The sequence below is a fragment of the Polypterus senegalus genome, chromosome 6 (assembly GCF_016835505.1).
Source record: "Polypterus senegalus isolate Bchr_013 chromosome 6, ASM1683550v1, whole genome shotgun sequence".
Taxonomy (NCBI): domain Eukaryota; kingdom Metazoa; phylum Chordata; class Cladistia; order Polypteriformes; family Polypteridae; genus Polypterus; species Polypterus senegalus.
Window position 1 is genome coordinate 6,498,639 of NC_053159.1, and position 25,750 is coordinate 6,524,388.

The following is a 25,750-nucleotide window of genomic DNA, read 5'->3' on the forward strand; positions in this document are numbered from 1 at the left end:
TATCTATCTATCTATCTATCTATCTATTATATAGTGCCTCACAAATCTATCTATTATATAGTGCCTTTCAAATCTATCTATCTATCTATCTATCTATCTATCTATCTATCTATCTATCTATCTATCATATAGTGCATTTCTAATCTGCTATAAGGTGCCTTGAATATTATATCTGCTTATCTGTCTATGTAGTATAGAGGGCCTCATCTTTCCAACATCGTATGTCTAACCTCAACATGTATGCATTCACTAAAAATACGATTTTTTGTTTGTGTGGAGAGTAAACTCTTGAAGTAAGCCAAAGTATGCGTAAAGCATCATTCAGTTTGACAAAGACCCTAGTCCATCTTCTGCACGTGCCCCTATGGATCCAGTGCCACTCGTATTGTTTCAGTGCCAGTTGTGCCCTCCTGCCTTGAGCCCATTCAGCTCCAATTGATCGGCTTCCCCCCGTTCATCTTAATAGTCGAGAGGACATCTGCCCGTTTTCGGCCATGCAGCGGCGTGCGGCTCAGCGTCTCCTCAAAATATTATCCCGGTGGGCCGACCACAGTAAAAACCTGAGTTCACATCCCAGCACAAGCAGTCCGGTTGGGATCTGAACTCACCCTAAGATTTCCAGTTCTTGATTGCAGCTGTGGCGAGGTCGCGGGGAATTCAGTTCCATCCTCTGGCAGCGGAGATCCCTGGAGGTGAAACACCTACTAAGGTTGAGTTAGGGTACTTCAGGGAACAAAAGGTGCAAACACAAAGCATTGATGTCACTTTTCATTTAGACAGAGCTAGCGATAAAGAACACAAACATTAAAACTTTTGTTATAACTCTTTCTTTCTTGAGATGGCACACTGGAGAAGAAGAAAATCAGTTAGAAATAAATAAAAAGGTAAAGCAATAAAAATTTGACTGGAGGTAGGGAGTCGTGAAATTCCAAGAAAAAAAAAACAAACAATCATGAGAGCAACAAAGAAATATTGATATCAGAAAGGCAGTGGATTGAGAATCGAGACCCCCTTCACTCTTTGCACACTTTGATTTTTAATCTGAAATGAATACATTTGCCATTTCTGCCCACAAGTCTAAACTCAATAATCCATCATCACAAAGTAACAACATACAAAAACAGAAAGTCCTACAAATTTATCAAAAACAAACCAGTCATCCCTAAAAGTATGGAGATCCTTTTCTGTGAGACTCCACATTGTTCTCTGGTCCATCCCATTTGCTATTGTTCTCCTTGAGATGTTTCTAGAACTTGACTGGACCCCACTTGTGGTAGACTAACCTGACTGGATATTATTTAGGAGGCACATGTGGACCTGCGCATAGAAGTCTCCAAAATGCACACTGCAGGTAAGGACAAAAATCAACCAATGAAGTCTCTGTAGACCCCCCCACCACTTCATGATAAAATGGTGGAGAGACCCTGATCAGGGTAAGGAGATCCAACTGTTTCTAAAGCTTTGAATGTCCCCAGGCGCCCAGCTGCCTCAAGTAATGTGAAATGGAAAACGTTTGAAGCCACCAGGACTCTCCCCAACATGGGCCATCCAGCCAAACTGGCTAACTGGTCAAGCAGGGCATTGGTCAGAGAGGTGACCAAAACCCCAATGGTCATCCTAACAGACCTACAGAAGTCCTGTAATGACTTGGGAGAACCAACCCATTGGAAGGACCACCCCGTGAGCAGCACTCCATTAATCGGCCGTTTGTGAAATTTAGGAATTTGATTTACAGAAGAATAAAGGCTCGACGTTAACATTACTAAATTATTCCTCTCATGCCATTTCTAATTATGATTACTGCTCCATGTTTGTGTGTATTATATATTTAAAAAGAAGAAAAGACAACCATGACCCTAATGACAGTGGCTTCAGAGAGTCTGCAGAACCCCTTCACTTTCTGCACACTTTACTGTATTGTAGGTTTACTTTTGAACAGATACATTTGCCATTTTTGTCCAACAATCTACACTCAGTAACCTGTAATGACAAAGTGGCAACCTGTCCTCAGAAAGGTTTGCAAACTTATTAAAAACCAAAAACTTTAATCTCTCTTTCCTGGAAGTCTTCACACCCTTTGTGGTGGCTCTCCACATTGTGCTCAGGTGCTTCCTGTTGGCTTGAATTGCCCTTGAGATGTTTCTAGAACTTGATTGGAGTTCTTCTTCTTCTCCTCCTCCTTCTTCTCTCAGCTGCTCCTATTAGGGGTTGCCACAGCAGATCATCTTCTTCTCCATATCTTTCTATCCTCATCATCTTGTTCTGTCACACCCATCACCTGCATATCCTTTCTCACGAAATCCATTAACCTCTTAGGCCGTCCTCTTCTCCTCTTACCTGGCAGCTCTATCCCTATCACTCTTCTCCCAATATACCCAGAGTCTCTCCTCTGCACATGTCCACACCTCTCTGATTTTGTTTCCAGACCATCCCACCTGAGATGAACTTCTAATGTTCTCATTTCTAATCCTGTCCATCCTCGTCACATCAATGCAAATCTTAGCACCTTTAGCTCTGCCATCTCCAGCTCTGTCTCCTGTGCCACCGTCTCCATCCCATATACCATAGCTGGTCTCACCACCGTCCTGTAGACCTTCCCTTTCACTCTTGCTGATACCCGTCTGTCACAAATCACTCCTGACACTCTTCTCCACCCACTCCACCCTGCCTGCACTCTCTTCTTCACTTCTCTTCCACACCCTCCTTTACTCTATACTGTTGATCCCAAGTATTTAAACTCCTCCACCTTCACCAACTCTACTCCCATCATCCTCAACATTCTCCTGATCTCCCTCTAATTCACACACATGTATTCTGTCTTGGTGGTCCTACTGACCTTCATTCCTCTTCTCTCCTCTCATATCTCCACCTCTCCTGGTTCTCCTCAACTTGCTCCCTACTATCGCTACAGATCACAATGTCATCAGTAAACAGTCCAGTCCATGGGGACTCCTGTCTAATCTCGTCTGTCAGCCTGTCCATCACCATTGCAAATAAGACAGAGCTCATAGCTGATCCCTGATGTAATCCCACCTCCATCACTCCTACTGCAGACCTCACCACGGTCACACTTCCCTCGTCCATATTCTGTACCACTCTAACGTACTTCTCTGCCATTCCCGACTTCCTCACATAATACCACAACTCCTCTCCTCACCCTGTCATATGCTTTCTCCAGGTCCACAAAGACACAATGCAACTCCTTCTGGCCTTCTCTCTTTACTTCTCCATCAACATCCTCAGAACAAACATCATATCTGTGGTGCTCTTTCTTGGCATGATTGGAGTCCACCTGTGACAAACTGGATTGACTGGACATCATTTAGAAAGGCACACATGGACCTGAGAATAGAGGAGCCACACTTCACACCGCATGTCAGGGTTGAAAACCAAGCCACAAAGTCCAAGGAACTCTCTGTAGACCACCATGATCAAATGGTGGTGAGGCATTCACCAGGTCAAGGGGATGAATCCATTTGTAAAGCGTCGAGTGTCCCCTGGACCAGAGTAGACTCAAAAATGGTTAACTTGAAGATGTCTGGAACAACCAGGACTTTTGTATAGAAGGTCCTACAATTCACACTGCATGTCAAGTTTGAAAACCAAGCAATGAAGTGCAAGGGACTCTCTGTAGTCCTCCAATATCACAGGTTGATCAGGACAAGGGGATAAAACCATTTCTAAAGCTTTGAGTCCTCCTAGCAGCACAAGAATTGTGAAATGGCAGAAGTTTGGACTCTTCCTAGACTTTGGCAATCCAGCCAAACTGAGTAGTCGGGTACGAAGGGTCTTTGTCAGGAGAGATGAGGTTAGGAGCACACACTGATATAGCACATTGCCACACGCACCACACGACAAACCAACTCAGGATCCCAGATTAGGGCCCGAGTTTAGCAACGGAACGGGTGACACCTCAGCACCACACTATTTCAGATGGAGCGGAACAGTGTGAGGTTTTTATGGTGGCTGGAGTGCCAATTCTGCCACCAACCCCCAAGTGTTTCCCTGCAGGTTGGAGGGCCTTCATGCAGAGTTAAGATGGCCACTTAGCCAAACTGCACGTCTTTGGGGTTTTGTCGGAAATGTAAATTACCACTGAGATGTGACAGAGAAGGAAAAAGGAAAGAAACCAGCTGGGTCTGAATTTGAACCCGGGTCCATAGAGCAGTCGGGCTGCAGAGCTAACCACTGAGCCACCTCACTTTCCAGACTTGTAAAGGCACACGTCTACTCCAGCAAGACAGCCTTCCACGTGTAATGTCAGAGGTGTGCCGTGTGTTTAAGACAAACGAGAACGTCCTCTCCCTTTCATCGCATTCGGGGAATAATGAAGAAGTTTTAACTCATGTGGCAGTATTTGCCGCTTTGATTGCTAATTGTATTACGTTTCTAATCTAGCGTAACAATGGCGCTCATCGCTGTGCTCGTTTTTGTCTCTGAAATGGAGATCCTGTGTTTACCTGAACTAAATCACATAGAAATTAGTAAATGTGTTAATTGTTTAATCACACAGCAATTACAGCCATTGTGCAAGGAGCACAAGATCAGCCTGCATCTCCCCGCCCTTTAACTCTGTGGTGTCGCGATGTGCAGTAGGAGTGATGAGGCGGCTCAGTGATTAGCCCTGCCAGTGCCTGGCTTGTGTGGACACCGTGTGTTCTTCTCAAGTCTCCGAGGGCTTTATTCTTGTGTTAATGATGCATGTTTTGGATAACTGACTCTAGCTAAGACTGTGCGTGTGCCCCATGATGGACTGGCATGCCATCCTGGGCTGCTTCCTACACCAAACACTATACACTATAGGCACAGCTTTGAGCTGGATGAGAGGATTCATGAAAGGTGTGTTTGTCTGTTTGTCCAAGTCCATCTAGTTGCTATGTGTCCTTCCCAAAGATGGCATAGTAAACACTTTTAGTACTAAAATGTATTCATTTGTCATTCCAACAGATGGTGCATCACAAATAACACTGTTTTTAGGCATCCCATACCAAGTAGGTTGAGCTGACTTGATGGGCAGTCGTCATTATTTGAGATCAGTCCAGCTCAAGACCTTGGCAGCACCGGTAAACGGCCAATTGGATTGCACATTTATGTCATCTGGTTTACTTACCACTTGTCATTATTGGAGGAGGTTAACCATAGATAGATAGATAGATAGTTAGATAATAAAAGGTGCTATATGATAGATAGATAGATAGATAGATAGATAGATAGATAGATAGATAGATAGATAGATAGATAGATAGATAGATAGATAGATAGATAGATAGATAATAAAAGGTGCTATGATAGATAGATAGATAGATAGATAGATAGATAGATAGATAGATAGATAGATAGATACTTTATTAATTCCAAGGGGAAATTCACATACTCCAGCAGCAGCATACTGATAAAGAACAACTAACCACGTGGAGTTTCTTGGGGTCTGCTGCTGGACACTCCTGGAGCTTGAAAACAGGTGGCTCAGTGGTTAGCTAATGGCTTTGATAGGTTCTTGTATGTAAGGAAACATGAAGTTGCTTTGCATTCTGTTTGCTTTGGAGCTTTTCTCTTGCCCAGTAATGCCTTTTCCAAATCAGCGCTCCCAGCCTGATGTTTGTCTCAGTTATGTGCCCGGTCCAGGTGGTGTTCCTTCCTTATGCTCAACCAGTGCTGGATGGCGATGATCTCCAGCTTCCCTGTGACCCCCACTGTGGGTTAGCAGGGGTTGGAAAATGGATGGCTGGATGACGTTGACCTCTTTTGTAAGTCTTTTTTATAAAATATCTTCTAAGTGAGCACTCGCAGACACAAGAGATGGGGTTCACTCTCCGGACGAGGCCCTGACTGGGTGGAGTTGGTCATCCCCTGCAATGTCTAGTCGTGTAATGTGACATCTGCATGACAACGAGGAGCAGCAAACTACCGCCGTCAAATCGGACAAGCACTGCGATTCAGAGTCGTGTAGGACAGACAGAAACATACAGCCGATGGGAATGTCGATATAACAGATCATGCAACGATCAATAAAAAGGCACAATGTAAAACAGACGAGAGGCACAAGATCCAAAGATCCAGACGGAGATATCAATATGAAGGGGGGGGGCGTACATGATGGGTAGATAAAGGCAGCACAGCACTCGGTTGACCAAATACAGCAAACTCGAGATACTTTGAAATTCTGAAACACTGAAAAGTGCCAGTCGGGTCATCCCGTACAATTCTAAGTCTTGTAATCTGACATCCATTAAATGACGAGGCCCAGCAAAATACAGTTGCTAAATTTGGCGAGCTCTGTGACTTGCACCTCATCTTGGGTAGAAAGAAACATAGACATAAATGTCAATATATATATATACCTGTATATAAGAGAGACAGATGTGACAGGCACTATATCATAAATAATGACAGGGATGTATTGTAGGTAAAATGTGCTGGGTGATGCAGACGAGAGGCGCTATATCAAGAAACAGAGATGGAAAATTCAATATGAAGGGAGGCCGTATACAATGGATAGATAAAAGAAGCACAGGACTACGTCTTCAAAATGCAGCAACCTCAAGAAAATTTTGATTTGTGGGGCGAAAAATCTAAATCTGAAAAGTCCACAGCTGGTCCTGGCCCTGCCATTTCTGGTCGTGTAATTTGACATCCACAAGACGATGAGGTCCGGCAAACTAAGGTCCCCAAATTTGACCTGTTCTGTGGCACGCAGTCGTGTACCACAGACAGAAAGATAGATGTGAGTGCCAGGTGTCGGGTGTCAAAATGAAACCCGCAAAGCCAGTTCAGGATGGGAAGAATCCCTCCATGTGACACGAGTGCGAAGCCACCCAGTACAGGGAGTGACAGCCGTTGATTGCACTTTTTAAATGCACCGTTGATTACAGAAGTGTGCGATATTTGAATTTCCCTTGGGATTAATAAAGTATCTATCTATCTATCTATCTATCTATCTATCTATCTATCTATCTATCTATCTATCTATCTATCTATCTATCTATCTATCTATCTATCTATCTATCTATCTATCTATCTATCTATCTATCTATCTATCTATCATATAGTGCCTTCCATATCTATCTATCTATCTATCTATCTATCTATCTATCTATCTATCTATCTATCTATCTATTAGCTTCATTTCTCTTGTCCTTGCAAGTTACCACTAAACGGACCCTCGGAGTTGGAATTCTGCTACGCACAGTAGATTACGCCGGTTTTCGTTTCCATACTTGCCCTTGTACTAAAGTAGCAGCGGGACTGAGTCACAGATCAAGACGCGTTAACTAAAAGGCTTTCTGTCGTTGCTAAAGGCAAAAGTGAAGAGTTAAGAAGAATACAAGTCATTCAATATAATCAAATCATGGAAATCTTAATCATGGAATATTTAACAGTAAAAATCAACTCTAGCACAGGCACTACATAAAAGATAACACAAGAAGCATATTGTAGATCGATAACAAGGCACAGTGTGAAACAGATGAAAGGCGCTATATCAAACAATATAAACAGAAATATATATATGAATGCTGCAGTGGGCTTGTGCCCTCCCCGGGGTTTATTTCCTGCCTTGTGCCCCGTGTTGGCTGGGATTGGCTCCAGCAGAACCCTATGACCCTGTAGTTAGGATATAGTGGGTTGGATAATGGATGGATGGATGGATAGATATGAATGACAGTATATGATCCAAGGCTTTATACTCTCTCTCCATGTGCAGACCCCCACTTCAGTGAATCGTGTCTTTTCAAACAAGGAAAAGAAGATCCAATGTCCTGCTGATTCTGACACACAGAAATAGTACAATGCCCATTTCGTAGTTGTCTCTGTCTTGTCTCCTAATGCTTGCCTAGCAGTTCTAAATGATGAGCCCCTGTGTGCTAAATGTCTCCACTGTGCAAGTGAGTAGAAAAAAAAGTAGATTTATAAAATATTTTTGTACAGAGAACAGTAACATATTAAACTTGTGTTACACAGGCTCCACCCCTTCTGACCATATCTGTCTGTCTCTTTCAGGCTCCACCCCTTCTGCTCCTATCTCTCTGTCTCTTTCAGGCTCCACCCCTTCTGACCATACCTCTCTGTCTCTTTCAGGCTCCACCCCTTCTGACCATACCTCTCTGTCTCTTTCAGGCTCCACCCCTTCTGACCATACCTCTCTGTCTCTTTCAGGCTCCACCCCTTCTGACCACATCTGTCTGTCTCTTTCAGTCTGTATCCAGCAGGGGGCGCTAGCTCCCTTGTTGGCATAAGTTCTTTTGTAATTGCGGCATTTTATAATATTCAAAGGTGATACCCCTCCCTTAGTGATACAGCAGTAAGAAATCACATAGGAGAAATAACTTTTGTTTATGCGGCATAACAGATGAAGGAAGCCTTGACAAGACCTTCGGGTAGTGGGAGCCCGATGTATACAGTCTGCCATTTTCGTTGCTGTGCTGGAAGGATTTTCAGGATCGGATGACGTTATCGACTTCAAAGGTGTGCCGGGCGATGATCCAAGGCTTTATACCATTTCTTCATGTGCAGGTCCCCACTTAGGTAAATCATACAATTCCAAACAAGGCAAAGAGAGGATACAATGTCATGCTGAGTTTGACACACAGAAATAGTGCACGTTGCCCATTTCGTAGTTGTCCTTAACTTGTCTTGTCTTACAAAGCTTGCCTAGCAGTTCCTATATGATAAACTCCTGTGTGCTAAATCTGGCTTTGTGTTCTCTGTACGTGTGAGCAGAAAGAAAAGTAGATTTAAAATATTTGCCCAGAGCAGAGTGACATATTAAACTTATATTCTGATTACATATACCACCCTTTGTCACTGATTCACCATCCAATCATTACAAATAATAATAATCATCATCATCATCTCTCTATTATAAAAATAAATCCTGGATGGAAACACTAGGGCGACGAGATGAGATCTTCATGTTAAGATCACAGAAGGAACTTTTAAAGACCCGCGAGACTAGAGAGATTGACCACAGAGTGTCTCGCGGGGACCTTAAACATGAGACTTTGTGCCGAGAGATTGACTCAGGACCGTCTCGCCATGACGTAGAACATGAGATTCTTGCAAGACACGCCATACTTACAACCAAATAAGAGCACGGGCAGCCAGACACACACTCAGTCGTGTAAAGGAGGCTTTGAGCACACGCAGGTCCAGGGCTCTCAGCGCATATAAAGCGTATAAGGACAATACGTTATAAATGAAACGTAGACGAGTAAGCGATGAAGAAAGCAGCGTGGAGAAAAGCATTGGAGAGACAAAAAAGAAAAAGAATAATCGAGGTGCAAATTCAGAAAACAAGGAAAGTAATAATCAGCCTGGAACAAGTGGAACTGAAACAAAAGCAGGTCCAATCCGGATGTTGGCGCTATACACATGCAGTGTCTTAAATTGGTTTGAATCCTACCTGGCAGGTAGAAAATTCTTTGTTCGTTGTGGTGATTATACTTGGACTACACCTGATATCCTATATGGTGTTCCACAAGGCTCTATCCTGATCCGCTGCTCTTTTCGATTTACATGCTTCCGTTAGGTCAGATTATCTTGGGGCACAACGTGAGCTACCACAGCTATGCAGATGACACACAGCTGTACTTATCAATGGCACCTGATGACCCCGACTCTGTTCTTTCACTAACGCAATGTCTTACTTGTGTTTCTAAATGGATGAATAGCAATTCTTTCAAGCTAAATAAAGAGAAAACTGAAATTTTAGTGATTGGCAATTATGGAAATAATAAGGATATTAGAAATGAACTTGATTCATTAGGATTAAGAGTCAAGACGGAGGTAAAGAATTTAGGGGTAACTGTTTAACTGTAATCTGAATTTTAAATCGCATATTCATCAGACCACTAGGACAGCATTTTTTCACTTAAGAAATATAACAAAAGTTAGACCTCTTATATCACTGAAAGACGCTGAGAAATGAGTTCACGCTTTTGTTTTCTGTCGACTAGATTACTGTAACGCACTCCTCTCAGGACCACCCAAAAAAAGACATCAATCGATTACAACGAGTGCAGAATTGAGCTGCCAGAATCTGAACTAGGAAAAGAAAATCTGAGCGCATCACCCCAGTCTGAGCGTCACTACACTGGTTACTGGTGCCATTTAGAATTGACTTTAAAATACTATTGATGGGTTACAAAGCCTTAAATATCTTATATATCGGAGTGTCTGTCACCTTACACTCCATAACGTAACCTTAGATCCTCAAATGAGGGTCTGCATAGAATTCCAAGAGCTAAACTTAAAAGAAGTGGTGAGGCGGGCGGGTGGTCTTCTGCTGTTATGCACCTCAAATCTGGGAATTCACCAGGCTCTTTAAAAAAACTGCTGAAAACACTTTACTTTAACATGGCTTTCTCAGAGCTTCATCTTAGTTTAATCCTGATGCTCTGTATATTCAATTAATTATCATTACTATTCATGGCGGCTCCATAATCCCTACTAACCCCGACTGTCTCTTCTGTTCTTTTTCTGGTTTTCTGTGATCTGTGATCTGCGCCACCACCACCTAATCAGGGCACCGTGATGTCCCTCCATTGATGGATTAAAGGCCAGAAGTCCACCTGACTGTCATCATCAAGCCCTTCCATGAGAACCCTGAACACCATGAAGACTGATTGAGGTCATTGATGTGAGGTAGAATGACTAAAGGGGGCTGGGTGGTCTCGTGACCTCAGAACCCCTGAAGATTTTATTTCTTCTCCAGCCGTCTGGAGTTTTTTTTTTTTGTTTTTTCTGTCCTCCCTGGCCATCAGACCTTACTTTTATTCTATATTAATTAGCGTTCTCTGATTTTAATTCTTACTTTTTCTTTTTCTTTTTCTCTTTTCTTTATCATGTAAAGCACTTTGAGCTCCATTATTTGTATGAAAATTCCATCCATCCATCCATTTTCTAACCCGCTGAATCCGAATACAGGGTCACGGGGGTCTGCTGGAGCCAATCCCAGCCAACACAGGGCACAAGGCAGGAACCAATCCTGGGCAGGGTGCCAACCCACCGCAGGACACACACAAACACACCCACACACCAAGCACACACTAGGGCCAATTTAGAATCGCCAATCCACTTAACCTGCATGTCTTTGGATGGTGGGATGAAACCCAAGCAGACACGGGGAGAACATGCAAACTCCACGCAGGGAGGACCTGGGAAGCGAACCCGGGTCTCCTAACTGCGAGGCAGTAGCGCCACCGTGCCGCCCTTGTATGAAAATGTGCGACAGAAATAAAGGTTGTTGTTGTTGTTGCAGAGCAGGTTAGAGATTATGAAAGCAGTGGAAAAAAAGGCACGATACACATGTGGAGAAAGTTAAAGAAAATTAGAAAGTATATAAAGAAAAAGTAAAGAGTAAAGTAAAGAGAAACAGAAATTATTACTCGAAAAGGGAAAATAATCACCACGGACCAGGTGTCATTGAAACAAAAGCAGGACAAAGCGAGGTCAGAAATAAAAGACAACGAGTAGAAAACAAAGGAAAACGTTATAAAGAGGTTAAAAAACAAGGCGGCCAAACACATGCAGAGCAGGTTAGAGAAAATGACAACTGGAATTCAAAAGACTCAAAGGCGCGAAACACACGCAGAGCAAGATACAGAATAGGAATGCAGAAAAAAACGACAAAACAAAGAAAGTAAAGATCGCATTAGCAAAGAAAGAGAAATAACGAAAAGGCGAATAGAGATCGAATATATGGACAGAAGTATGTAAATATCGTAAGACTTTGAAGTCAAGAGAATTTCAAAAACGGAGTTCACCTCACATGCATTGATTGGTTACTTTGCAAAAAAAAAAAAAGATTAACTGCAGTTGCTGAAGATCGTTTTGTCTGGTGCTGAAATTATAAATGGAGAAAACGGTCCTGAATTGGGGTACAAAGTCGTTAAACACGTCTCACTGACCTCTTTAAAATGATTCAGCACATTGGGACACAAAAGATTCCAAATATTGTTTTTGCAGAAGTTCTGAAATAAAAGTGAAACTAATGAAATAGCAACAATTCAAAGAAAACAAAAATCTTAAAAGTGTGTATCCGGAAAAACAAACATGGGGTTGGCGAGCAAAGCGAGCGGGGGGTGAAGCCCCCTAGTAATGATAATAATAATAAGACATTTTATTTATTTGTAGGTGCCTTTCTAACACTCAGGGACACAGAATAATAGACATAACACAGATTATAAACAAAAATAAAGTACAAAAGTTATAATCAGAGAGAGCAATTGTAATCAAAGAGAAAAAGCAGTCTTAAACAAATGAGTTTTAGGTTTAGAAAAGTGAGAATGATTGAATATTTCTAAGTTCAGCTGGTAGTGAGTTTCAGAGCAACTGAATGCTGTGCCCCCCCATAGTGGTAAGACAGACGAAGGGGACACTCAAGTGGATGGAGGAAGAGGATCTGAGGGTGCGGCAGGGAATGGCAACATGGAGGAGGTCAGGCAGACATGGAGGGCGAGGTTGTGGAGAGCCTTAAAAGTTAGTAGGAGAATTTTGAAATGAATTCGGAACTGAACTGGATGCCAATGAAGCTGCTGCAAGATGGGAGTGATGTGGTGAATAGAGGGGGGTTCTAGTAATGATGCGGGTGGGCAGCTGAATTCTGGACCAGTTGAAGCTTATAAAGAGATTTACGAGAAAGACCAAAGAAAGGGAATTGTAATAACCGAGACGAGACGTGACAAGGCTGTGAACAAGGATAGCAGTGGTGTGGGGCGAATACGACTAACGTTACGCAGGTGGAAATATGAAGACCGGGAGATGTTATTGATGTGGGACTGAAAGGGTAAAGTACTGTCAAGGATGACACCTGTGGGGAAGGGAAGACAGAGGAATTATCAACAACAAATGAAAAGTGATCCGTTTTGGATAATGTCGATTTTGTACCAATAAGGAGAACCTCAGTTTTGTCACTATTTAAGACAAGATAGAACACCTGCGAAATCAGCAACGTGTACTATTTCTGTGTGTCAAACTCAGCATGACATTGTATTCTCTCTTCTCCTTGTTTGGAATTATATGATTTACCTAAGTGGGGGCCTGAACATGAAGAAACGGTATAAAGCCTTGGATCATTGCCCGGCACACCTTTGAAGCCGACGGACGAATGAGAGATAACGTCATCCGATCCTGAAAATCCTTCCAGCGCAGCGACGAAAATGGCAGACTGTATACATCGAGTTCCCACTACCCGAAGGTCTTATCATGGCTTCCTTCGTCTGTTATGCAGCATAAGCCATCATTAAAGAAAGCTAAGTTATTTCTCCTATGTGATTTCTTACCGCTGTATCACTACGGGAGGGGTATCGCCTTTTTATATTATATCTATATAGTTTTGGGTTATGTAACACGCCGCAATTACAAAAGGACTTATTCCAACAAGGGAACTAGCGCCCCCTGCTGGATACAGATGGTGATATTGCCTCATTTGTAATGATTGGATGGCAATATTGCCTTATTTATATACACAAGATACAGACAACTGGAATTATGGGTAAATGACTAGTGCTAATCATTTTACTTCAATTGAATTTATTTTTGTAATGATTTGAAGATATTCTGATTACCTCAAAGTCCTAAATATAATTTGTACGGTCACGATTTATGGGTCTGCATAGTAAAATTTTAACGGTATTGTCACCATAAGTGTAAGCTACCAGGAAGGCTGGTGGTTTAATTTAAGAAAGTTTGAAGAAAACCAGGATTTGATTTCTGCAATGCAATCAGTAAGTGAGGAGGGTGGGAAGGAAGCAGCAGGTTTGCTAGTGAGATAGAGCTGGGGGTCATCAGCATAACAGTGGAAGCTAATGTTATATTTACGAAAGATATTACCGAGGGGAAGGAGGTAAATAATGAAAAGGACGGGCCCCAAGACAGAGCCCACCTGAAGTGACAGCGGTAGGTTGGGAAGTGAAAGTTTTAAGCTGAGTAAACTGAGTTCGGCCTGAGAAGTGGGATCTGAACCAGTCTAGTGGAGTGTGGGTAATGCCAATCGAAGATAATCTATTGAGGAGAGTCGTGTGACAAATAGTGTCAAAGGCTGCACAGATCAAGGAGGTTGAGAATAGGAATTAAACCAGAATCAGCTGCCATAGTCATTTTTATAAGTGCCGTTTCTGTACTGTGGAGGGGCGAAAAACAAGACTGGAACTGTTCATAGAGATTATTTTGAGATAAATGAGAGTGACGTTGAATAGTCACTATTTTTTCCAGAATTTTGGAAACGAAGGGTAGGTTAGAAATAGGATGGAAATGACTGAAATTAGTCGGATCAGCACCAGGTTTTTCAGTATTGGGGTTATTGCAGCAGTTTTAAAAGATGAAGGAACAGTAGCAGTAGTGAGAGAAGAGTGGATTATAGCAGAAATGAGAGGGACCAGAGAGGGGCTTTGACCAGAACTGTAGGGAGGGTCCAGTTGACAGGTAGATGGCTTAGACTTACAGACAAGATCTGAGATTTCTGAGAAGGTAGGAAGCTGAAAAGAGGACAATGAGTGAGTTGGTGGGTGAAATTCAAATGCAGGACTGCAGGAATCTGTACTTGTATCTGTATCTGTATCTGCTCTCAATTTACCAGTCAATCTACGTTCCTACCCTCACCTATGGTCATGAGCTATGGGTAGTGACCGAAAGAACTAAATCGCGAATACAAGCGGCTGAAATGAGTTTCCTCCGCAGGGTGTCTGGGCTTTCCCTTAAAGATATGGTGAGAAGCTCAGTCATGCGGGAGGAACTCAGAGTAGAGCCGCTGCTCCTCCGCATCGAGAGGAGACAGATGAGGTGGCTCGGGCATCTGATCAAGGATGCCTCCTGGATGCCTCCCTGGTGAGGTGTTCCAGGCATGTCTAACTGGTAGGAGGCCCCAGGGAAGACCCAGGACACACTGGAGGGACTATGTCTCCCGGCTGGCCTGGGAACACCTCGGGATTCCCCAGGAAGCGCTAGAAGAAGTGGCTCAAGCTGCTGCCCCCGCGACCTGATCTCGGATAAGCGGAAGAGGATGAATGGATGAATGGACATAAGGGAATTGCAAAATTGCAAAATTCAGTTGCGTAAATGTGAGAAGGTAAAGAATCCGGGGGTTGTGTGATATTATTAAGCAGTGAAAACAATGACTTGGTGTTGCCTTCATTGGAAGAAATAATGTAAGTATAATAGTTAGATTTAGTTTGGACAATACAGTCCTTGTAATAAAGTATACGGTTTTTCTACATCTCTTTGTGAACAAAGAGTCCAGCTTTTTTATGTAACCGTTCAAGTTGCCGGCCTTTGGCTTTCAAAAGCCGAAGTTCAGGTGTGAACCAGGAAGCAGAAAAGGAGAAAGAGACAGATCAAGTTTTTAATGGAGCGACAGAGTTAAGAATACCATTAAGTCCAGTGTTCTAGTGTGAGCCCATTTCAGGAGTAGATAAATGATCAATGTCTATAAGAGAATCAATACCAGAGGAAAGAGAGTCTAAGTTAATATTCTTAATATTACGGAAAGACATGAGACGGGAGAGCTTAGCATTGGAAAGTGCAAGTTTAACATTGAATGAAATATGAAAGTGATCAGTTATGGGGAGTTCATCTGCAGTGCAATCAAGCGGGTGACTCAAGAGCAGCAAATCAAGTCCAAGATATGTCCTTTGGAATGAGTGGGGACACCAGTGTGCTGCTGGAATGCAAAACTCTCAAGGCAGGATGTAAAGTGTCTAGTAAGAGGGACATTGATACTGATATCCACATGTATATTGAAATCCCCCAGAAGTATTATGTTTGATGAAACAGTAGATAAGTGTGTAAGGAAAACAGCAAAGTCGTTCAGAAAGTCATTGTTAGATTTAGGGGGCCGGTAAACAGTTGCGATGATAGTAGGAACAGGTCCAGTTATTTGACACACGAGAGATTCAAAACAACGGCAGGACTTTCCACTTCTCACGATACATTAACACGAGACCAGAGCCACGGGGATGAGAGATGTAAGCAAACCCCGGGGAGTGGATTCGTTAAGTTGGGAACAGGCATGGGGTTGTTGCCATGTCTCAGTTAGACAGAAAAAGTCAAACACGTGGATGAGAGGCCCCTTGCTTGGATATTCAGCAGACCGAAGTTAACAACAGCGTTATCGCATTTAGCAACGGTGTTAGCCGACCGGGCTAGGCTGGCTTAACACACTGTGGTCAGCAACTCTGCCTAAATTACGTGGAGGACATCGATAACTGGACCAGATGGAGTTTATTATTTTCGAACTGTCAGTTTGTATACACTGGCGGGACCCGCGGTGGATGAATCTCCGACGGGGGAGGAATACGATGTCTGGGTGGTGGCTCGGACAGGTGAAAGCGGAGTCGGAGGAGTTCGGCAGCTGAGTTCTGAAGCAGGCCCATCGCAGGTTGAACAGCGAGCAACAGGAGGGACCAAACAAACACGAACCAAATTAAAATCCTGCTGGTCCACAGGTTAAGCGAAGACGCAGACAACTCGGATGTCCGAAGAATAAAGCCAGGTAAGTCTCAAGGCAGGGAGAGGCCGAAAAATAGTCCAAACACAGCCAAATCAGCAGTCAAGCTAGAAGTCTGTCTAACTTTAAATGATTGAAAAATAAAACTCGGCGAATAAATCTGCCCAAAATGAAAACAGCTGCTTAGTCCATTAGATTGTAAGTTAATCGTAAAAAAGTTAACAAAGAAAAAATAAAAATGTTAAAAAGCTACTGGAGAGCAGTGGCGATCAGTCACACCAGCGTTCGCTCAACCGGAAGTCATCAATAAGGCAAATAAGGCAATATTATCATCCAGTCATTACAAATAAGGGAATATCATCATCCAATCATATAAATGAGGCAATATCATCATCTAATCGTTACAAATGAAGCAGTATCACCATCCAATCTTTACAAATGAGGCAAAATCATCATCCAATTTTTAAAAATAAGGCAATATCATCATCCGATCACTACAAATGAGGCAATATCATCATCCAGTCGTTACAAATGAAGCAGTATCATCATCCAATCATATAAATGAGGCAATATCACCAGCCAATCAATGCCAGTTTTTTCGTAGCTAGGGAGAACCATTTTAGCTTTCCAGTAACAGGACTGAATGTGAAACACTGATGATGGTGCACTACAGAGGATGGGATTTGCAGAGTTTTAGTGTGAGACAGGTTAACTTTAAAAGTAACATTAGTTTCATTACTCAACACTTACAAAACAAAAGTGATATCAGGATTCTTGCGTCACAAACTGTGCATTACTTCTGTGTTACTTTTTCCTCTTCTGTTTGAAAAGCTGCACATTTGACGGGCTGTAAGCAGAAATGAATAACATCTACTTGACAATCGTGATTTGTGAGCCTAAGTGTTTAGCATACGTGCCAGCTGACGTGAGGATGGGACTTTCAGACAGGGATTTTTTCGAGCAGGCGCGCCCTGTGCACAGACAGGGGAGAAGGCGCCAGTCGGGTCGTAGAAGAGCACAGTCCATAAATACCAGGGGTCAGATGGTTGTTACCCGTACAGGGAAAGTTTCATCAAAGCTCAATGAGTATGCCAAAGGTGTGAGTGTTCATAATGGTGAGGAACCATCTAGAAGCCAGAGACCGTCTGCCACCTTCATCATCATTTTGCACACATTAACCCTTTTGGCCCTGACATCCAATTACTAGTACATAAATATGAAGCCGTTTTTGTAAAACACAGTTATTCTGCAACCAACTTGATGCTATTAGCGCAGACTGGAGAGACTGGCATACAGTCTGGCGAAACACGGAAGTGGAAATGGTCGCTTCCGGACTCTGCACACCACATAGTAAGTAGCTCCACTTTCAATTTTATTTCCTCAAGAAGATTGACGTATTTGGCAGCTATTGTATAATAAAAGTGTTCTTTTTTCATTTTCGAGCTTCCTAGACACCTCAAAGGTAGAATATCTCACAAAATCATTTTTCCCCATAAAAACAGAGTTAAGTTACTGAGGAATTTGGGATTTTGGGACTGGCAGGCAATATTTGTGATGAAGCCAAGCCACAATGAAACAGAATGAAGTATGATTTTTTTTTATTTTTGGTCGTGCATGTTGTCGTGTGTGTGTGTGTGTGTGTGTATAAGGGACAGCTATAAAGACTCTAATAATTGAAATTCCCTACCACTCCAGGGACTGGCGCTGTGTCCTTCTCCCTTCCTCCCTCTGCTGACTGGAAAACTTGACGGCTATACCACCGTTGATGTCACTGCTGCACTCCGCCCTCCCTCAATTGGACCGAACAGTCACTTAAAACAAAAACGGCTTCAACCTGGCTGGGACGCTACATCCATCCATCCATCATCCAACCCACTATATCCTAACTACAAGGTGATGGGGGTCTGCTGGAGCCAATCCCAGCCAGCACAGGGCGCAAGGCAGGAAACAAACCCCGGGCAGGGTGCCAGCCCACCACAATGGGACGCTACAATACTTTCGAATTTCACTGCTTTTATATTCTTTACCTTTCTCTGCGTGTGTATCACGCTATCGTTTGTTTGAGCCTTTTGAATTTCACTGCTTTCATAATCTCTTATCTGCCTTTTTATCTGTCAAAATGCTTTTGGGTCTCTTTTCTCTGCTCTTTCTTCTTTGCTTAGTCGTTGACGTTTCATCGTGAACGTATTGTCCTTATACGCTTCAGGATCTCTGTGTGCGACGTGCCGTTACCCGACTGAGTGCTCTTATTTGATGCTGTCTGCGTCTCGCGGGTCTTTTAAGTGTCTTTCGAGAACTTCTGAGAAGATCACGTCTCATCGCCCTGCTTTTCCTTTCCAGGATATTTTTTATATAATAGAGAGATACGTGAGAAATTTTTGCTGTTTCCCTATATATGAATAAATCTACGCAAAATCGATCTTAATTTTTCTCTATACATCATTTTAATTTTCTATTTAAATAGGTTAGCATATTCAGATATGGTGGGCGGCACGGTGGCGCACCTGGGTTCGCTTCCCAGGTCCTCTCTGCGTGGAGTTTGCATGTTCTCCCCGTGTCTGCGTGGGTTTCTTCCCACAGTCCAAAGACATGCAGGTTAGGTGGATTAGCGATTCTAAATTGGCCCTGGTGTGTGCTTGGTGTGTTTGTGTGTGTCCTGCGGTGGGTTGGCGCCCTGCCCAGGATTGGTTCCTGCCTTGTGTCCTGTGTTGGCTGGGATTGGCTCCAGCTGACCCCCATGACCCTGTGTTAGGATTCAGCGGGTTGGAAAATGGATGGATGGATATTCAGATATGTTGGAGGGTGGCAAATTGAAGCACCGCCACGCCTCCCGAACTCGAGCTACGCCACTGGGCTGAAACTTCTTCACTTCTCCATTTTCTATCGACTACATCATCAGCAGCACCTTTGTGAACCGGACGTTCGCGGTGGAGCAGGATTTTGCACGGCTGTTGGTTACGGGCATGGTGGTGGGCACTTCCTGTCCCAATCCTGTGGTCGCACTTTCTGAAGTGGTTATTCTCCTTCAGGACACAGGCGGGTGTTCTTCATGTGTGTTTCAGAGAAGCAGTTTATTGAAGCGGATCATTCCATTACGTCTTTCTTTCTGACATCCGTTGTTTTCACTTCTGGACCCACACTTACCGTAAATATCGGAGTGTACATATCGTCGGGAGGGGTTTGTTTGTGGCGTTTGGTTTGTAGTTTTGTCATTATCTGTTGTTGCTGTGGTTGTAAGTAGCTATAATAGTAAATAATTAATATATATATTTTTGTTACTGAATATATTTAATCTAGGGTTCCCCATCTCCTGTCCTGGAGGGCCCCAGTGGCTCCAGGTTTTCATTCTGGCCCTTTTCTTTATCACTGACCAGTTTTAACTGCTAATTAACTTCTTTCGAATTCATTTTAATTGAATTGGGTGGCACAGTGGCGCAGTGGGTAGCGCTGCTGCCTCGCAGTTAGGAGACCTGGTGTTCGCTTCCCGGGACCTCCCTGCGTGGAGTTTGCATGTTCTCCCCGTGTCTGTCTGGGTTTCCTCCCACAGTCCAGAGACATGCAGGTTAGGTGCATTAGTGATCCTAAATTGTCCCTAGTATGTGTGTGTGTGTGTGCGCCCTGTGGTGGGCTGGCGCCCTGCCCGGGGTTTATTCCTGCCTTGTGCCCTGTACTGGCTGGGATTGGCTCCAGCAGACCCCTATGTTAGGATATAGCAGGTTGGTGACTGACTGACTGGCAATAACGAAATACAAAATGAGCCAAAACATGACCATCAAACTGTGCCCATCTGAAAATAAAGAAAGGTGAAGGAATGCTGATCTGCTCTTAGAAAAGAGAAAATCAGCGATTTCAGTAATGTCTGCTATGGCACAATGAGAGGAGCAACAAGCCATGGAATATAAAGAACGAGTTTAATTAACGACGAGAATAGGCACCTAATTAAGCAACTGGTTGGAATGAAATTGGTTGGAGTTTGAGGCCCTGACTTAGCTGGCCTTCTGTTGGCTCACTCACTTCACATTTCATTTTCTGTTTGGGTGCCATTTGTGGAAAAAGGAATAAAACAATTCAGAGGAACGATGAAGAAATTCAAGGGAACAAATCTTTAAAAAATAAGTCAATTAAAATCAAAGGAAAATTAGAGAATTAGAAGCAAAAATAGGTCACCTAAGAAAAGGGTTGGAATGAAAACTTGCAGCCCTCCAGGATCAGAGTTGGGGACCTCCGATTTAATCTATTTGGACATTTTTCTGGTGTGTGTTGGGGTGTCTGTCTGATTCCAGCCGTCCCTCGCCACCTCAGCACCCTCCAGAAGTTGGGGTTCACTACAACTCTTTATGATCTCCTTTGCTGCGATGCCAAGTCACTTTATTCCCCAGGAGATGATACAGAGGGAACGACTGGGGACGTCATGTTTGAGTGAGTAAAAACAAATGAGTAACGTTTACCCTTTCCCTGTGTTTTTCTATATATATCGTCGGTAGACATTTATTCCAATCCATTTCGTGACGCGTCTAGTGTTATTTTAAAGTCTGATGCCAATACAGCGTCTCGATTTGTGGCGATTTAAAATCCGAGTTGAACGACCACGTCTAAATAACGTTGCCGAATTTTCGCTCCGTGCGCGTCTCTCTGCGCCACCCAGCCCTTAGTTCTGCCGACGCTTCCCGCGGTCCATAGCTAACTAACTTTGACGCGCAGTCTGCCGTGCAGTCTTGTGGTGGGCTGCCGGCTTACTGGGAGTTTTTCGTGCAGATTCCACCTGGAAGGGCCGACGTGAACAGGGGCTCAAATAGCAGTGGCACTAATTGACCCGACTCTTATCTATCGTGCGATGTAAAGCATTTTAATTCACAATCGCGGATCTTTGGCAAGCAGATGCTCATACCCACCCACCCCCACATCCCAGTCTCGGCGTGTGACTGGCACCGTCTTTGCTTTTATGTTTTGCTGCACAATCCGTAATCAAAATAAAGTCATAAAACGGACGGCAACTGTTTCCCGCCCATAAATACCTTTGATTGTACTACAAAGCACCATTGTTGTCACGTCGAGTGTTGTTATAGAAACAGTTTTCATTTCGATGTGACACGCATTGTCTCAGCTCCCCTAATGTACTTTCTGCACGACGCTGACACTCGTAATGGGCCGAGCAGGTAGGAGCGCCTGCCGTCGTCAACCCCATTCATCTTCTTTTTTTTTTTTTTTCTCTTTTTCTTAGCCATAGGAATCCTTGATGTTCTTTCCCAAATGATTCGTAGCCATTTGTGCAATTTGTGCGACTTTAAGTCCCATTATATGCATCATTATCTAAAGGGAGGCATATTGAGTTTAAGTAGGCACACATCAAAGAGAATTTAAATTCAATCAACTGAGGGCAATTTCCAAGCTGGTGATATATATGACCAAAAAAAAAAAATAAAAAAAATAAAAAGGTCCTCTCGTGATGTTTCTTTCAATTACACTGGTAAATAAGGCTTGTCTTCGCAAGTCATTACCCGCATGACGTAGCCCAATTTTAGTCCATGTAATTTATAGAGCCGTTATTAAAGGAAAAGAAAAATGGAAGTTGAGTGAAAAGCGCTCAGTAATCGAGTGGAGCCACTTAAAGCGATGTTCGGGGGGACTCCATCTTAACCGACTTGTCATTTAACTGACTGGAACCTGCCGGCGGGCAGCACTGCTGCGTTACAGTGCCCGAGAGACCGGCCAGCCTGAGTGCGGTGCGGTGCCAGCTGGCTTTGCTCTTTCCTTTTAGGCTGAACTGCCCTGGCATGAGTGAGTTCGCCCGGCAATGAACTGGCATCCTATTCTCGGCTGATTCCTGCACTGTGTCTGTTGCTGCAAGGATAGGCTCCCAACAGCTCAGCTAGATAGATAACTTTTTGCAATACATACATAGGAAAAATAGCATTATATTAAATAATAGGAACTTCATCAAGGAAGAACGGATACAAATAAACAGCACTCTAAGATAGAATAATGAGGAAGGATCTATATGAAATAAATGAGTAATAATAGGGATAGAAGAAAGCAGATGTGAATGTCAATATATAAATCAGACAGATATGACAGTTGCTGTATAAAGGATTGACAGATAGATGTGAAAGGCACTATATAAAAGACAGATAACAAAAATACGTTTATTATATACAGTATAAGTAAAAAGCTACTGTGTGAAACAGATGAAAGTCACTATATCAAAAACACAAATTGAAATATAAATATGAAAGGCACCAAATAATTAATAGATAAATAGATAGATAGATAGATAGATAGATAGATAGATAGATAGATATGAAAGGCACTATATAATAGATAGATAGATAGATAGATAGATAGATAGATAGATAGATAGATAGATAGATAGATATGAAAGGCACTTAATATAAGGTAGATAACAAAAAGATGTTTGTTATCGATGGGTAAAAAGCCACTGTGTGAAAAAGATGAAAGGTACTATATCAAAAATACAGATTGAAATATAGCTATGAAAGGCAGTATAGATAGATGTAAAAGGCACTATGTAATAGATATAGATAGATGGATAGATAGATAAGAAAAGTACTATATGATAGACAAATACATGTGAAAGGCACTATATAAAAGACAGATAGCAAAAATATGATTATGATATATAGGTAAAACGCCACTGTGTGAAACAGATGAAAGTCACTATATCAATAATACAGATTGAAATATAAATATGAAAGGCACTATATCATAAATAGATATTAAAGGCACTATATAATAGATAGATAGACAGATATGAAAGGCACTATATGAGATAGATAGATAGATAGATAGATAGATAGATATGAAAGGCACTATATAAGATAGATAGATAAATATGAAAGGCACTATATATAAGGTAGATAACAAAAAGATATTTATTATAGATGGGTAAAAAGCCACTGTGTGAAAAAGATGAAAGGCGCTATATCAAAAAAACAGATTGAAATATAGCTTGGAAAGGCAGTATAGATAGATGCGAAAAGCACTACTGTATACAATAATAATAATTTTTTGCATTTATATAGCGCCTTTCTCACTACTCAAAGTGCTCTGCAATTGCAGGTTAAGTGCCTTGCTCAAGGGCCCAACAGAGCAGAGTCCCTTTTGGCATTTATGGGATTCGAACCGGCAACCTTCCTATTGCCAGTGCAGATCCCTAACCTCAGAGCCACCACTCCACCTATAGATAGATAGATAGATAGATAGATAGATAGATAGATAGATAGATAGATAGATAGATAGATAGATAGATAGATAGATAGATAGATAGATAGATAGATAGATATGAAAGGTGCTATATAACAGATAACATATATCTCTGACAGAGAACTATAAAAGACACTATATGCCATAGATGGACAGGTAAAGAACAGCAGTATATTATAGACAGATGAGAATGGCTCTATTTTAAATAAGTAATGATAAGTATTACATTAAGAAGGGATAGGACAAAAGAAGCACGATGTTATAGACAATTAAGAAAGGCGCTATATTAAATAGATGGGTTGTGATATTCAACATGCCAAGGAACAGACAGATGGATAAAGTCAGTATATAAGAGAGAGAGAGAGAGAGAGAGATAAAACTGACAATAGGCAATAAATCAAAACTGCAGATATGAAAGGAAGTATATGATAAGGTGGACAAATAGATAAGAAAGGTGCTTTATCAGAGACAACTATGAAAGGCACTATATCCAATTGATAGGTAAAGAGTGGCACTACAGCATATTATAAACACTGCCCTTAAAGTAATAACAGGCACTACATCGAGGATGGATAAATGGAGGAAAGAACAGCACTCTATTATCGACAAATTAGAAAGGCACTATGCAGGTAATGATGGGCTCAGTATCAGAGGTAGGGAGATAAAGCCAATATATAAGAGGGCAGGAGGGAGATATGAAAGGTGCCTTATAATAGGTAACAAAGAGCAGTAGATTACAGACACATAAAAAGAGATGACAGGCGCTATGTCAAAAATACCGATATGAATGATAGTTATGAAAGGATGGTGGGTGAGCAGACATGTGAAAAGTACTTGATCAGGGAGAGACAGGTGAGAGAATCCTTTATGACAGACAGACAGACAGACAGACAGACAGACAGACAGACAGACAGACAGACAGAGCCCCTCTACTATAAGGAGCCGACTGACGCAGTGCTGCTGAGATGTTGTCTTTCTGGCCGGCTCTCCCGTCTCAGCTCACTTTTCTCGCTCGGTTCCTCAGTTTGGCCAGACAGGCCCCCATCTTGAGAGACTCCTGGTTGTTCCAAACCTCTTCCCGTTTTTGCAGGAGGCCGCTGTGCTCCTTGTCCTGGTTGTGCCTCGCCACAGTTTGGTGGTGGATGTCTAAAGAGAGTCACCTGGACCTCATGGTCTGGGATGTGTCCTGACCTGCACTGGGAATTGGGGGGTCTTTCTACACACAGGGACACGTGTGCCTTTCTAAATGACGTCCAATGAGTTCCGTTTGTCACTGGTGAACTCCACTCACCTTCTAGAAACATCTCGAGGAGGATTGAAGCACCCAGGATGGACCTGATTACAGTCTGGAGAGACACAGAAAAGGCTCTGAACACGTCTAGGAAGGGGAGATTTCAGTTTCTGATCTTCATGAAATTTGCAAACCTTTCTGACATTTTTTTTTCACTTTGTCATTATGGATTATTGAGTGTAAATTAATTGGCAAAACTGGCAAATGTATTCATTTAAGATAAAAAAAATACAATAGAGCAAAGACTGAAGAAAACTCTCTGAATCCAGTGTAAATAGTAAAAAAAAAATCCAATGATCCATCCACGCGTTTCCCAAACCTAACAAATCCTCCACAGATCTGGGAGCCTCTCCTAGCGGCGTGGAGCTCAAGGCATAGCTGGACCCCCTCAGACCCGCCAGGTGGGCTAACTTAGACTTGCTAGTGAACCGGACACAAACATTTTAGGGGATGTGAGAGGAAAGCAACACAGACGTTAAAAATAAAATACAGACGCACAGGGAGAGCATGCAGTCTGCACACTGAATGGAACCAAACATGAGAGGTACAAAGAGTTCAGCCTGAAAACTCAAACCATCCCTTTATACTTTGATTAATCAGAATGAAAATCTGCAGCCACTGCCTCTCTTTAGGACCTTAGTGTAAAGCATTACTAAAAATAAAAGAAGAAGATAAAAAAGTCCAATCCTTAAGACAACAATATAAGTGAAGCACAATAAAAAATGAACAGTAAAGAGGCAAATAAAACAAAACTTTCACTTCCACTTTCACATAAAGAAAAACAAATGTGTGAGCCA

General features: G+C 42.4%; 1 protein-coding gene across 4 annotated transcripts in view; it reads right to left on the minus strand.

Annotated features, from left to right (window-relative positions):
- vwc2l (von Willebrand factor C domain containing 2 like) overlaps window positions 1–25,750 on the minus strand; it is a 78,214-nt gene that overhangs the window by 48,175 nt on the left and 4,289 nt on the right. For 2 of the 4 annotated variants that reach the window (XM_039755338.1, XM_039755336.1), the window contains exon 3: window positions 609–701. The exons of 1 other annotated variant lie outside the window; for it this stretch is intronic. In XM_039755338.1, coding sequence (XP_039611272.1) covers window positions 609–701 — 93 coding nt within the window. The remainder of the gene's footprint in view (window positions 1–608; window positions 702–25,750) is intronic. One more of the 4 variants, XM_039755337.1, reaches the window with a different exon arrangement.